The sequence below is a fragment of the Manis pentadactyla genome, chromosome 1, assembly GCF_030020395.1.
Source record: "Manis pentadactyla isolate mManPen7 chromosome 1, mManPen7.hap1, whole genome shotgun sequence".
NCBI lineage: Eukaryota > Metazoa > Chordata > Mammalia > Pholidota > Manidae > Manis > Manis pentadactyla.
Window position 1 is genome coordinate 194,548,854 of NC_080019.1, and position 13,801 is coordinate 194,562,654.

Consider the following 13,801-nt stretch of genomic DNA (forward strand, 5'->3'; position numbering starts at 1 on the left):
GATCAATAGTACCGAATAGACAGCCCAGAAGTAAACCCTTGCTTATGTTATCAATTAGTATATGGCAAAGGAGGCAAGAGTATGCAGTGGAGAAAAGACAGTCTCTTCAATAGATGGTATTGGTAAAATTGGACAGCTACATGCAAGAGAATGAAACTGGATCACTGTCTAACACCACACACAAAAATAAACTCAAAATGGATTAAAGAACTAAATGTAAGACCTGAAATCATAGACTCCTAACATAAAACATAGGCAGTAAACTTTTGAATATCAGTGAGAGCCACTGAAATTGGCTGAAACCAATATGATATTGTACATCCACTATACTTCAATTTTTAAAGAAGTATCTTACTTAGTGAACCATAGTACCTATGGTCATCCTAAACAAAACTTTAAAGTTATATTATTGAAAGTTTTGTAAACAAAGCTTACTTTAAAACATACGACTAAATTGTACTAATTTACAGAGAATAATGGCATAATACATTTCCGTTGGAGCTTAAAAACAATGTATGTATTAGACAAGAATGCTGAGCCAGAGCATCACACAGATGCTGTAATGTCTGAGTATTTTTATTTTCCTTTTTGGGCTAAACACCATCAAGTCAAGATTTATGTCCAAATGATGCTCCGTGATCTACTCATCTTAAATTTAATTCACCCTTGACACATAAAAAGGGATTTCTAATAGTTTGGACAGAACTTTATGTGACTAATAAAAGATTATGGACAAACATTAGTTTTGGTTTTGTCTATAAATGTTGGGTCAGTACTTGCTGGAGCTCCAGGCAGAGGTAATGGGTGCCTGCAGGAAGACTCTGGGCAGAGAATTAACCATTGGACAAACAACCTCTGTTGTCCAGTTTTCCAGCTGATTGGGTATCATCCCCTCTCCACAAATTCTCATGGAAGCACCGCCCTCTCGCCAGCCTCTGCTCCTTTGATTCTTCTGCAGCACCTTCTATTTCTTTCTTGCACTTTACATGTTATTTTTCCCTTTGGTTACAGCAGTTCTGCACTAACCTCCCCGCGTGAGAACAGTGGCCTCCTGATGGTCCCTCTCCCTCCAGGCTTCGGCCTGGTCTTACTGCTGCCATAGTTACCTCCCTGCAACTCACCCAGCATCTTTGAAACCATGGCTCCCCCTTGCTCACTGTAACTCTGCCTCCCCAGAGCTCCCCTCAGGCATATGTGCCCTCTCTCCAAAACCTCTCTGGCTGGTGGCCACACCCCATCCCACTGCGGGGTGGGGTCATTTTGTTCTTGTCTTACAACTTAAGCCTCCTCTAGCTGATTGTACCCTGCTCCTGCTGGGAAGGAACTGGGGGCTCCCGACCCCCTGAGCGTGATGTGGACTTGCCAATTCCAGACAGGTTCCCCAAGGGGCAGCGTTGGCTCATCACCTTCAGTTCTCTTAATCACCTATAAAGTGTGCACACTTCACAAAGAGAGAACTTTCCCCTGGAGACAACAGAGTTAAATTGGTCTCAGCAAAGGATAATTCTTGCTAGCCTATTTTCCTTTTCTCCCTGTAGGGACAAAGGACTCCTTTCTCATTATTACCGAGACCGAAAGTCGTCTTTGCCTCCCTGTGTGCATGGTAGCCGACTTCGCTGCATCCACTTGATCCCAGCCCCCTTTAACAAGCGCCTTGGGGGCACCTGTTCCTGCCCAAGTAGCTTGCTGGCTGAAGGACTGCAGCTGCTGGTCAAGGTTGGGGTCCTCTTCCGGGTGGAGGTCAGGTGTTACGCCCCAGGCAAGGCAGGAGTGGGGCAGGGAGGTATCAGCCGACGGCTGCCCCTACTCACAATTGTGCCCCCCTTGGGAGGAAATCTGCACTCCAGCTTAAACACTCAGAAAACAAAGCCTGCGTTTCTGATCGGCCTAGCGCGGGCTGGCGTGAGTCCGGGCCCACCCACGGTCGCCTGCAGGATGGCAGTCAACAAGGAGGGGACCACAGGTGACCAAGCCATCCGAGGCTGGGCCGAGCTGCAGAGGGAGGGCGGATGCGATGTGCCAAGGGGAGTCGCGACAGGACTGGAGGTCAGGACCGGAACGCCCCGGCACGGTCTGAAATCTGCACAGCGAGAGGCGCGCACTCACGGTGTCCGCGCGCGCCAGCCCGGCGGCGACAGCCGCTGCGCGGGAAAAGGCCAGGAGGCGACCGGGAAGCGCGCACAGACCCCGGCCTCTGCCCGCCCCGCCCCCGCCTGTCATTGGCTGTCTGGTCCAAGGGGGCGGGCCCTCGACGGCGGTGCGCGCGCAGCCGCGCGTACTTCCGGATGCGACTCCGCGGTCCATTCTCGCATCCGCTGCAATGGCTGCCGCAGTTCTGCTGCGGCAAGGACGAGCCGGGACGCTGAAGGTAAAGGGACCCAGGCCAGGGGCGCGGCCCGACGGCCGCCTCCTGCAATCCTGGTGAAAATGTTTGCTATTTTAATATTGTAAACACTTTTGAAGCAGTAATTACGCATCTGTGTAATTTTTAATGGCCAGATAATATTTCTTATACTTGAGGTTCTAAGGATAGGAAAACATTTTACAAAAAGAATCAACGTATTCTGCAGGTTAACCGGTAGTGGGAGAATACAAAAAAGCATGCACAGGAGAGTTTTGGAGAGGTACCCAAATGTTAATAGTACTGGCCTTGAACTCCGGTGTTTTTTCTGGTAGCTTTTTTTGTATTTTCCAAAATTTCCATAATACCTTTATGTTGTGAGCATTGTGATAACCGTAGAACTATCCCATAGGAATGTAAAGCAAAACTCTCATGCATGGCAGTAGTACATAGTGCTCATCTGATGTAATAGCTTTTATAAATGGCATTGCTCTAAAATGTCCGTATTTGTTAATTATTTTCTCAGACCCTGGTCCTAGAAGCACGAGTGTTTCGAGGACTTGCCCCTACAGTTTCTTTCTCTGCAGAATCAGGAAAGAGTGGAAAAGGACTGCCACTGAATCCCAAGAGTCAAAATTCATCAAAAAGTAAGATTTTAATTTTAATCATAGGGAAAGGGAACGCAAAGTAAATACATCAGTCAGCTTCCTGAGCATGAAAAGGAAAAAATGATATTACTAGCTGGGTAATTTGAGTCTTCATTTCTTTCTAGCCACTGCTAGATATCTGTCACAGGTTTTAGATGAAACATTAATAACGATACAGCCTTTGACTTAACATTTAGCCCTGAAGTGGTTCCATCTGTATTTTCTAAATGCCAACTCCAACATAGAAGTGAGACATAGAGTATAAAGGCTGACTGGCCTTTAAGTGGCCCTAGTACACATCCTGTATGTGGTGAGGTAGGCTATGAACCCCAACTTGCTTTTCTTCCTGTGACTGACTTTCTTCAGTGTCTCTGAGATTCATCTGTGGTTTCCCAGGCTTTGCTTGACCACAGACCAGGATGCAGGTGTCCGTTCATGACTGTGAAGAGCAAGTTTAGAGCAGGCACCATCTTCCATTATGACTGATGGAGCATGATGTCTGGTACATTTCCAGCTCTTCCATAGTCCCTTTGACTTTTACCAGCAATTTTTATTTTTTCTTCCTGAATCTAATGTACTGTATCCTCATGGAAGAAAAATAGAAAGTACAACAGTATATTTTAAATACTTCTGAGAATTTAATTTTCTGCACCCTGCTCATTGTTAATAATTTATTATAATCCAAGTCCATTGCATTTAGTTTTAATTGAAGAAACTTTGGTCAACTTTTTTTAAAAAGTTGAGTTTGTCTTATTTCCATCAAAATACTATTTCCTCAGTTTGAATGTTTGAAAGTATTTAGAATTTTTTGTTTTGTCCCTCCTTGTTCTGTACAAAGAAACAATGGTAGGTTATAAAAGACTGGCACATCGTCGAGTGCCAGCCAGCTACCTACCTTTCCCACTCCATGGATCTCAGCTGAGGAGACACGCCTTCTTGGTGGTGTCTGCATGCCCCGTCTACTGGAGGCCTGAATTCAACAGAAACATCAGTTAAATCTGTCTTGTACCTGCCTTGTTTTTAAATCCAGTTTTTTTTCCTCTTAATCTTAGTAGGTAACTTAAACATAAGAACTATTTTTTTAACATAACCACAATACCATTATCACACCTAAAACATTTTTATGACCAGAATTTCAGTGAAATTCTATATTATGCCTGGCATGATTTTGACTTTCTTTTAATGTTTACTGAAGAATGGTTAGTTGAATTTCATTACTAATATCCTTGCCCTTCGTGAATTTTAGTCTTCTATCTGCAATCCTATTTTATAGGTTTATGAAATTGGATGAATGTATTTTAAAATATTGTGGCAGAGCCAAAGAGCCCCCTTTTGGAAATGTGCTTATGCATGAGTAGAGTGCAGTGCTTCATCCTGTGATGGATCTGGGTGCAGGTCAAGAAGGAGCATGGACCTAGGAATGGGCTTTGGGCCTGTGTAGCTTCTGCTGCCTGTGGTTCCTCACTGCTTGAGTGCAGCCAGCATGCCAGCCTTGCTGGGTCGGCGTCCTGTGAGAAACGTGTATGTTGTGTGAGTCACAGTTGGAAAATGGTTTTCAGAACTACACTGTCTTTAATGTGTATCACGTTTGTATCGTAATTTTAAGAATAATTATAATCCCTTTGTGAAGAAGAAGAACACTTCTAAATCAACACATGCAGGCCTCCCTGTTTCCTCTGCAGGGTCAGCGATTGGCTCAATGTCAGACACAAAAATGCCTTCCCCTGCCAGTCGTACATTGCCAGGTTATAAACCCCTGTCAAATGGGTGGCTTTCTAGCTCTAATGGAAGTCTCCTGCATGCCAGTGGGGCCCGAAGCACATCTTGGGGTCACATCTCTAGTCAAAGGGCCTGTATCAGAAGCAGGACCCTGGGTCAGGGACCACGTTCTGCCTTATTCTTTCTGAGGCTCTGGCTCTTCATAGCACATGCCTCCTTCCTGGGAAGGGCCAGCAGCCCAGCTGTCAGAATCTGGGGTCTCCACTGAGGTTCCCACCTGCAGGACCACATGGCTCTCCAGCATTGATATTCAGTCACAGGTTGAGTTTTGCAACAGTAATATACTATGGACTGAAAAACTCCTATGTCACTTTTTAAAGACTGTCAAGAAACCAAAGTTAATTATCCATTTCAAGTCCTTATTTCAGTTTGAAAATAAGGCGTCTCTGGAAATAGGGGTTGATGTGCCTGATTCTGCCCAGTAGTGCTGGGTGCTGTTCTGATCCTCCACACGTTACCTGGTCTGGTCCCAAAACCACACAAATAGGTACTGTGGTGTCCCTGTGATAGGTGAAAAAGTGGAGGAGGGATGAGACAAGGGAGCCGCCCAAGGTCACACGAAAGTCAGTGGTGGACCTTGAATTTGGACCCATGCAGTAGAGCTGCACAGGCCATATTTATAATCTGTGCTGTCTTGCCTCTGGAAAAAAAAAACTCAATTCTCATGTACTTATTTTTAAAAAAAATATTTTTGTAAAAATCAAAACGTAATAAAAAGTTTGAATTACTATATAAAATTTGAGTATTTTTCCATGTCATGGTGAAGTGCGTCTTTGTTTCTGATGTTGGTCTGTAATCCATTGACAAGCTATGTAAGTATTTTAAGGTTGCTAATGCATTTCAAACACCACCATCACTCTTGCTTTTGATGGGAGGAACCATTAAAAACTTGAAGGTCATGCCCTTTTCAAACAAGCAGAAAAGACATTCAGGTAATCTAAATTCTATTTTGAGAGGAGATAGAGAAGCATCTGGAGAACTCTGTGCACTATTACTAGAGTTTGTTTGTGGATCTGTATTTTACATGGCCTGTTATGGTCTCTGAGAGACTGGCAGCAGTCCCCCTGAAAGTCCCATCTTGTGCTGTGAGATATGCCTCCACAACTAGTCTTAGGCAGGAGCTTTGCATTTTGGATATTTGTCTTTTGAGGAAAGTCACTGTCACACTAAAACATGGTTAGAGCCTGTGGGTGCCCTGCCTCTAGACAAATATAAGAGATTTCAAGAAAACAAGCAGGTGAAGTCATGCATTCCAAGTGAGAGCCATCACCCCTGGAGACGCGTCCTGTCCTCCGGGTGACATTCTGCACTGGGGAATGCGGGCCCGGTGTGCACACTGGACACGGGACCACGGGTGGTTACTAGTGGCAGCCACAGGCCATCAGGGCCAGCTTCCCTCTGGTCACCTGAGGATGGTGGACCCCTGTGCTCCAGCAGGTCTGAAGTGGGCCATCAGTAAAAAGCAGAAGGTTAGTCTGTTCACCTTGCCATGGAATTCTCCCAGTAACTTAGCATGAATAAAAGAAACTTTAAAGCATTCTTGTTTCATATGATAGAAGTTTCTTTTCTGTACAAAATTTCTAAATGATAATATTGTTAATCCCATTTGAAATTTTCTCTCCATTTATAATGAAGTTTTTATAACTTATTTACAATTTCAAAAACGTCCACAACAAATTTTGGAAGATTCAGGCATTAAAATTTTTCTGTTTAAAGCAGCCTATCTAAATAAGCCTTATTTTAAGTTAATTTTCATACTTGGGAAATTCATGGTCAACGTAAAGGTGGATGAATGGTATTGGTAGGCAGGTTAATAGGGTTTGCAAACCTGCCATTAGGGATTTCTGAATTGTGTCAAGTGTGGTTTGGAGGGAGACAGTTCAAGTGCATGCATACTCCCTTGCCTCATTTTTATGCTTTACATGATCCTGGAGCTCTGTGCGAGTTATGAGAGTTCCCTGCGTCAGCACTTGCTCTGGGCAGTCAGGATGCAGATTCTGGGCTGTGCACATGGCCGCACAGTCAGACATGGCCCTGAGGAGGGCGTGCTGCTGGCAGTGGATGGGAGTGTTGGAGGAGGTGGTGATGGTGGTCATGGAGGGGGTGATCGTGGTGGCGGTGGTGTTGATGGTGGTGGCTGTAGAGGTAGGGGTTTAAGCAGTCACCTTGTGCTCTCACTGTTCAGTCCTATTCTTTTACACTGCCAGCTAACCTCTCTGGCCCATTTTTTATTTTTGGTGTACCTCAGTTGTCTGACCATTTTCTGTCATCCTATCATAGGTCCCTTAGCTCAGAAATCAATTAAGAACCTTTTTGGATACTAGTAAGATTAGTAAAGTTAGGAATATGCTTTTTCCACATGAGAAAAGTGGGATTGAAATATTTTTATTATTTATAAAATAGGCTTCTAGACTTGAAAAATACTCTGGGTATAAAGTTTGCTCATCTGTAGTAGTATGTACTTAAAAATTTTTGCTTTTAAAATTTAAGCAAAATTTTAAAAATAACTTCAATTTATAAAAATTTGTCCTGTTTCTTCTGATCTGTGTGGTTAGAAAAGACATACCGCTAGAGGAAACTGAATGATAGCTCTTATCAGAAGCCTGTGTGGTCTCACTCTTTTCATAATTGACTACGAGATGTAAGGCTTACATTAGCGCCTATTCTGTTGTTTTTTAACTGTTTAAAGCCTGTTGTTTCCAATGATACATATGATGTTAACTTATTTTACTTTTTGGTCTTGTAGTACTTCCTTGTTCCCCAGCTGAAGAAATCCCCAAATGCTGGGTGTTTTTGTTAGGGGGCTGTTGTGTGCTTTCCCCAGTTCTTGTCCCTGCCGCAGCAAAGGATTGAAGGGCTGACACAGGCCTTCACTCTTAAGGAAGCAGAGTAAAAGTTTTATTTAAAGATACACACTTAGAAAGTGTGGGCAACCTCAGGGAGGAGAGGCACCCTGAGAGGTTTAAGTTTTATTTAAAGAGAACAAGTGCATGCTCGGAGAAAGGGGAGTGTGAGCTACCTCACAGAGGAGGCGCTGAAAGGTTGGGAAAGTTTTATTAAAGTTACGCACTTAGAAAATGCAGGTGACCTCAGACAGAGGAGTGCACCTAAGGATTTAGGGCCCAGGGTTTTATAGGCAGATGAGGATTTTCAGGAAAGCGACAAAGGGCCAGGTGTGGACCTACCAAATGGTCCCAGAATGTTCATCTTTGATAAGACATAAGTTTCTTCTTTTAACTTAACCCAAGAAATTTTCTGCTTTGATTCCTTTCCAGGATATCAGTTTCTGTCTGGAAGCATATCAATCAAGACTGTCTGCCCTGCCTCCAAGATGGGCTGAGCCACCATCTGTATGATTAAAATGCAGTCTTAGCTCTAAGATAGAATTTTTCCTGAATAACCTGGGCCTCTTAGCAGGTGCTAAAGTAAATCTTACAATGGTATGTGCTGACTGACACAATGAAAGCATAGGCTATGCTGAGATAACTTTTCTTTGGGGAGTATTCAGACTTCTAGGCCAAGTTGCTCCTGGCCTTCTGAGCTTTAATAGACTAACTGGTTAACTCTCTGAGTCCCTTCTAGTGGGCTTTACTGGCCTTTTACTCTCTTTGCATCCCACTTATATCTATTTTCCTGCCTAACAGTTTGAAGGACTCCTTTCTTCCACGACCACGTCATTGGACCTATATCCCCTCCGTCCAGCCCCCAGCTCCTGAGCACATGTCTGTGCTTACCACAAACCCAAACCAGGCTCATTTCTCTAATTTTCTTTTGCTGCTTTGTTCAAAATGTTCAAGTTCATAGAATATGAGTAACTTTTTTTAGTATTTGAGAAGCACTAGTATTTTAGGAATTTAAGAAGTTATAATTTTAAAACTTCAGTAGTCATCTGAAAATATCTTCATAGTTTAAGTTTGGATGAAATAGTTTTAAAAACTATCATCACAAAGCTCTCATGAAAAATGTAGACAAATTTGTTACTTCCATTGGTAAAAATACGCATTTAAAAAATTTTCTGCTACAAAGAAACACCTGCCATTTCTTACTGTTCTCATATGGCTTGACTTTCACTTAAGAGTGGGTTTCCATGGAACTGTTTCCTAGGATGATTAAGTTGACAGTATCATAAATAACAAGTTGATATGTATTGAAATGTCTTTGACTTTGATGAATTTAGATTGTTTTACTAAATATTAAAAATAATATTCCTCTTTATGCCATTTCCTAGATGTAGTGGAACCAAAGGAGAGGGGCAAGCTACTAGCCACCCCAACAGCAGCTGAATTGTCTAAAAACTTACCTTCACCCAGTTCTAACCTATCAGTTGTGAATCCAGGTGGGAAGGTAGCTGGCCCTGACCCCGATGGCAGCGTGCTGTTTGCAGATGAAGGGGTTCCGAAGTTTATGTCAAGAAAGACTTTAGTAGAGTTTCCTCAAAAAGTTCCATCTCCGTTCAGAAAACAGGGTTCCGATTCAGAAGCCCCTCTGCAGAGCAGGAGCGGGCCGGGCGACTCATCTTCATCATCTTCGTCAGGCTCCTCCGATTCGGAGTCTGACGAGGAGGGTGGTGGCTCAGGAGTCAGAGGCAAAGGAGGGCCTCCAAAACCAGAGGCCTCCCAGTCCTTTAAAAATGCAGCATCAGGAAAAGGGAAGACCTGGTCACAGCAGCCACAGCCAGACCTCACCTCTTCAGAGAGGCCCCGCCAGGCAAAGAAGAAAGGAACCACCATTAAGCCATCAGAGGACGGAACAGGTGCTAAACCAAAAACTCCAACACCCAAGTCACAAGTGGGTCAAGAGCTTATGAGGCAGAATGTGAAGGGAAAACAGCTGCAGAAACTATTTAGAGCACATGATGTAGATAAAGAAAGCCAGAAGCCATTTAAAAAGACCCTCCCTAGCCATGCAAAACCAGGATTATCTACACAACCCACTGGTGGCCCAAGGCCCTCTCAGCTGCCAGAAGAAACCAAACAGGCAGCTCCTTCTGAGACCACAGAGAGACTTCGGGAAAAACGAGAGCTAGTACCTGGCACAGAGGTGGCTTTTTCCCTGCCCAGAAAAGAAAATTCTAAGGCCTTTCCTGATGACAGACCAACGGCACCGGCACCTGAGGGCCAGGGCGGAACCATTGAAGATGCAGCCGCGCAGGCGGAGGGCCAGGACACCACACAGGGTACACCTTGACTTGGGCTTGGGGCCTCTCCTGTCCTTTGGGGGTGGCTAGACTCTGAAGACCTATACAATCTAAGCAAGTGTTGAGTTAATCAGATTCTGCAGTAGAAATACAGCCTGTAACACTGTCTCCTGTCAGCAGAGGAGTCCGTCCTAAGTTTGAATAACACACACCCAGGGACAGACCCTAAAGTTTTTTCAGGGGACTTTCCAGTGAGTCTGCCCTTGGCGCTCCTGCCACTCTTTAACAAATCCAGTTGTTGAACTCTGGTGGTCTGGCATGATTGCCCTTCAGGTCTGAAGTGTCCAAGCAGTCACTTCCTGAGTGCACAGAGCCTCTCACTCAGTGAAAGGGGTCTGTTTAGACTCCCAGGGCTGCACTGTGTTAGGCCTTCAAGTGGGCTAGACAGGTGCTCATTTTGGCATCCTGATGCCTCAGGGACAGTCCGACTTTAGGAATAGCCTTATAGGAATTAAAGCCGTAAGTACATGGAGGCAACTATGACCTGCGTAAATCTTTTCATGGGACAGTTTCCTTTCTTAGTTTTCCTGAAAGAAGCTTTATTTTCCTAAATTGATTTTTTTATGAAGGGCTTTTTTGGCTACCATTAATTTTTAAAGGAAAACTATTCCTGTTACATTAGCATTTTCTTGCACACTGAACTTTATAAAATACATGCTTTAGGTAGGTCATGGCAAACAGTCCAGGAGCTCTCCAGTTTTAGACTCTGGCTCTTCAAGACGTCTTTACGTGCATTATTAACAAATCAGCTCCTTGCTGTTGGTTTCCTGTTGTTTTCAAAGCCTCCTCCTCGCCTGATGGACATGACCTAGTCATTATTACTGTTCTTAGTTGTATCACGTTGACAGAATTTATGTGTTTTCTCCATGTTTTCCCTCTTCCATTTCTGTGCAAAGTGCCAGCACTTCCCAGACCTCAAGATGCCAAGAACTACCATTTCCTGCTGCTACCATTTCAGTCATTCTGCATAGATGGGAGAATACCCAGACCTTCAGGATGAGAACAGAGAATTTGGAGATTTCAGATTGCAAACCTTTTGACAGTTTGCTTCTAGTTTTTCATGGATGTGTTTTTTTCCCAGTATTCTTTGCCCTTTGGAGATGAAATAGAGTCGCCAGCCAGAGCTACACCCCACTTGCAGGCCCGTGTCTGTGAGGTGGACTGAGTACCTCTGGGTAGCCCTCCCACCCCAGCCACCTGCCTTCTACCTTCCAGGTGGATTGGGTTTTCATAAGGGTTTTCTAAACCCACATTTCCGTTGCCATCTTCCCTGTATGACTGGTAATTCATGCCAGTTTGAAGCTGTCCCTGCACCACATGGGAGACACTGTGCTCATTGAGGTTAGGGAGGTGTCAGCACTTTAAATAAAGTGCCATTTTTGTTTAATACAATAAAAAGGAAAACAAACTTCACTATGAATTAATATAGTGGAAAACTACTTAGGTTATTTTTTGTGCAGCCTGAGTAGAAGTTGAGAGTCTGAATGGCAGAAGCTTGGGATCAGTAAGCTTTTAACATGCGCCCTCGCTTGTCCTGCATTGCTTGTGTTGCCGGAGAGAGTATTGCCTTCACTGCTTCACACTGTCGGCTTTAAGGTCACCAAATGTGGGTGTATGGCTTTTAATTACTCTTTTTTCCTCTTAAAGAAATAAAGCTGAATTCTTTTTTTTTTTTCAGTCTTTGAATCTGAAGTGTACCAACACCTTTTTCAAAAACTACACATCTCATGTCTGGTTCCCTTCAATTCACTGTGTTATAAAACAGTTGGGTTTATTTAATTCTCTTGTAGTCAGAGACTTAGGCTCACTTTTTGCTTTTGAAACTTTTCTTCTGTAAATGATTATTTCTATTATAGCTGGATTCCTAAAAGATCTTTTTTCTTCCCCACATCTTAAAGTGACCTGAAAGTCCTTCCATAATTGTTCTAGGCATTTTGAAAATCCTGAGAAGCCCAGGCCCTAAAAGTATACAGAGTAGGATGTTAAGACACATCGTAGTAACTGTTCCATTTCTTACATTGTTAAGGCTGTGATTTAGAATAAGTTTTCAGCTAATTCCTTTATTTTGCTTTCAAAGATACCATTGCTTTTGTTTGCTTTTCTTTTCTAAGTAGACAATTTGTCCCCTACAGATAGGGTTATGGAGAATGCCTGGTGTGGAAGTGTGTGCATAGGAGTGGACTCACAAAAGGCACTTCCTCACCAGCTGTCCTCACACGCCTGCGTTTCCTCCACAGAGCCCACCCAGGCCACCACGCCCGCAGGGACCTTCGACAACACTACCTACCGGAACCTCCAGCACCATGACTACAGCACGTACACCTTCTTAGACCTCAACCTGGACCTCACCAAGTTCCGGATGCCTCAGCCCTCCTCAGGACGAGAGTCACCTCGCCACTGAGAGCTCAGTTTAAAAATTAACGTAACGCTAGCGTTGCTGTGTTCTTGCCCGCAAAAATAAAATCCACTCCACAGTCGTGAGGCCTGAGGTGTGTAACTGCTTCCTTTTTAGAGCAAGTGGTGAATTAGCAGCGCTCTGCTGATTTTCAGCGTGTATTTAGAAACACCCATGTGTAAGGATTTTTCTTTCATTATAAAGTAGTGGCTCTCTGGACAAATCCATAAAATCAGAGTTGTAGGTGCTGTCAGTGTGATTCTACTGTTTTGAGGCCCAGGTCCGTTCAGCGTTCATGTGGTTTACCAGCTAGATGTTGATTAATAGTGACTTCAAATTTCACAGACTTAGTTCTTGATCAGTTCAAAATGGGAGTTGTACTAATTTTAACTCCTGCATTGTGAAGAAATTACAGTATTACAGTATTCTCAGAGAAGGAAAGGAATCCTGTTCGACCCAGGAAGCTTTCAGTGGTGGGGTGCAGAGGGGCGGGCATTCCATCAGGTCCAGCAGCTTTGTCCCAGATGGCACAGCAGGTGGGGAGCAGACTACTACGCAGGGTTCCTGGGGTGGCCGGAGAACCTTCCAGCAGTTGTGCTAAGGTAGCACATGCCTTGGGGCCGGGGGGAAGCTGTATGAGCAGGCATGAGAGTGCTCCAGGGCGTCGGCACCCCGAGGCAAACTGCCCGGAGGACGCAAATCTGCCTGAGATTATTGCTGGTTCCCAGAGCTGAGATAAAAGACCGTTCCATTTATTGGGGCAACATGTCATGGCCTAAAGCAGAGTGTCCGTCCGTCTGCACAGAAGTTTCCATGTTTTGCTTTGTTCTCATGCTTCCCTTTGTTCCTGTGCCCAAACTCATGGGCTTTAATTTTGTTTGAATTCTGGTCCTTGGCCTCTAGTCAGTCTGCAGCATACAGTGTATTTGTAACTTATGATTCATATTTTTATAATGCTGCATTTCTCAAAATGAGTACAAGTAAGGACAGCTAAATTGAAAATGTAGTACTGAAAAGTAGTATTGTGATCATCTGTGTCAGATTTTTTCCCCACCCAAAAGGCTTAGTGACTCAGCAAGATGCTTCTAATCATCTTATTATAAAAGTACTAAAACCACATTACCAAAAACAAAGTAGAGAATAATAAGATCACCTAAGATCCACTGTGCTAACCCAGCTGTTAGTAATATTTTACGTGTTTCCCCAGAGGGGGTGGACTTAGATGTAACCATGCATGTACATACAGTTTCTATCCTGCTGGGTTATTTTTTCTTATTTAATAGCTGCTTCTCAAACTGAGGCCCACAGAACCCCTATGCCGTGGGAGGGGATAGATTGTGAAGCCACAAGATGCATTTTCCTGGGCTGCTAATGCCAGAGAGTTGAAAATTCTGTTTCTATAAAAATGAATAGGAATATATTTTAGAGTGCATGAAGGTTTT

The 13,801-nt window shown here is 43.8% G+C and overlaps 1 protein-coding gene across 4 annotated transcripts; it reads left to right on the top strand.

Annotated features, from left to right (window-relative positions):
• Positions 1-2,213: 2,213 nt before the first annotated feature.
• NDUFV3 (NADH:ubiquinone oxidoreductase subunit V3) lies at positions 2,214-12,441 on the top strand. Of its 4 annotated transcripts, none has more exons than XM_036876869.2 (4): positions 2,214-2,368; positions 2,868-2,988; positions 8,996-9,943; positions 12,202-12,441. In XM_036876869.2, exons 1-4 carry the CDS (start codon positions 2,321-2,323, stop codon positions 12,363-12,365), a joined length of 1,281 nt encoding a protein of 426 aa, XP_036732764.2. In that variant the 5' UTR covers positions 2,214-2,320; the 3' UTR covers positions 12,366-12,441. The 4 variants fall into 4 exon arrangements, with proteins under 4 accessions (XP_036732764.2, XP_036732765.2, XP_036732766.2 ...); XM_036876870.2 differs by having other exon boundaries at positions 9,104-9,943; XM_057504993.1 differs by lacking the exon at positions 2,214-2,368 and adding an exon at positions 8,043-8,207.
• Positions 12,442-13,801: the final 1,360 nt, after the last annotated feature.

What these genes read in the sequence shown, in the direction of transcription:
- NDUFV3 (XM_036876869.2), top strand. Translation starts at nt 2,321, where the DNA reads ATGGCTGCCGCAGTTCTGCTGCGGCAAGGACGAGCCGGGACGCTGAAG. An exon ending in GACGAGCCGGGACGCTGAAG is followed by an intron (nt 2,369 to 2,867) that starts GTAAAGGGACCC and finishes TTATTTTCTCAG; the next exon opens with ACCCTGGTCCTAGAAGCACG. An exon ending in GGGCCAGGACACCACACAGG is followed by an intron (nt 9,944 to 12,201) that starts GTACACCTTGAC and finishes TTTCCTCCACAG; the next exon opens with AGCCCACCCAGGCCACCACG.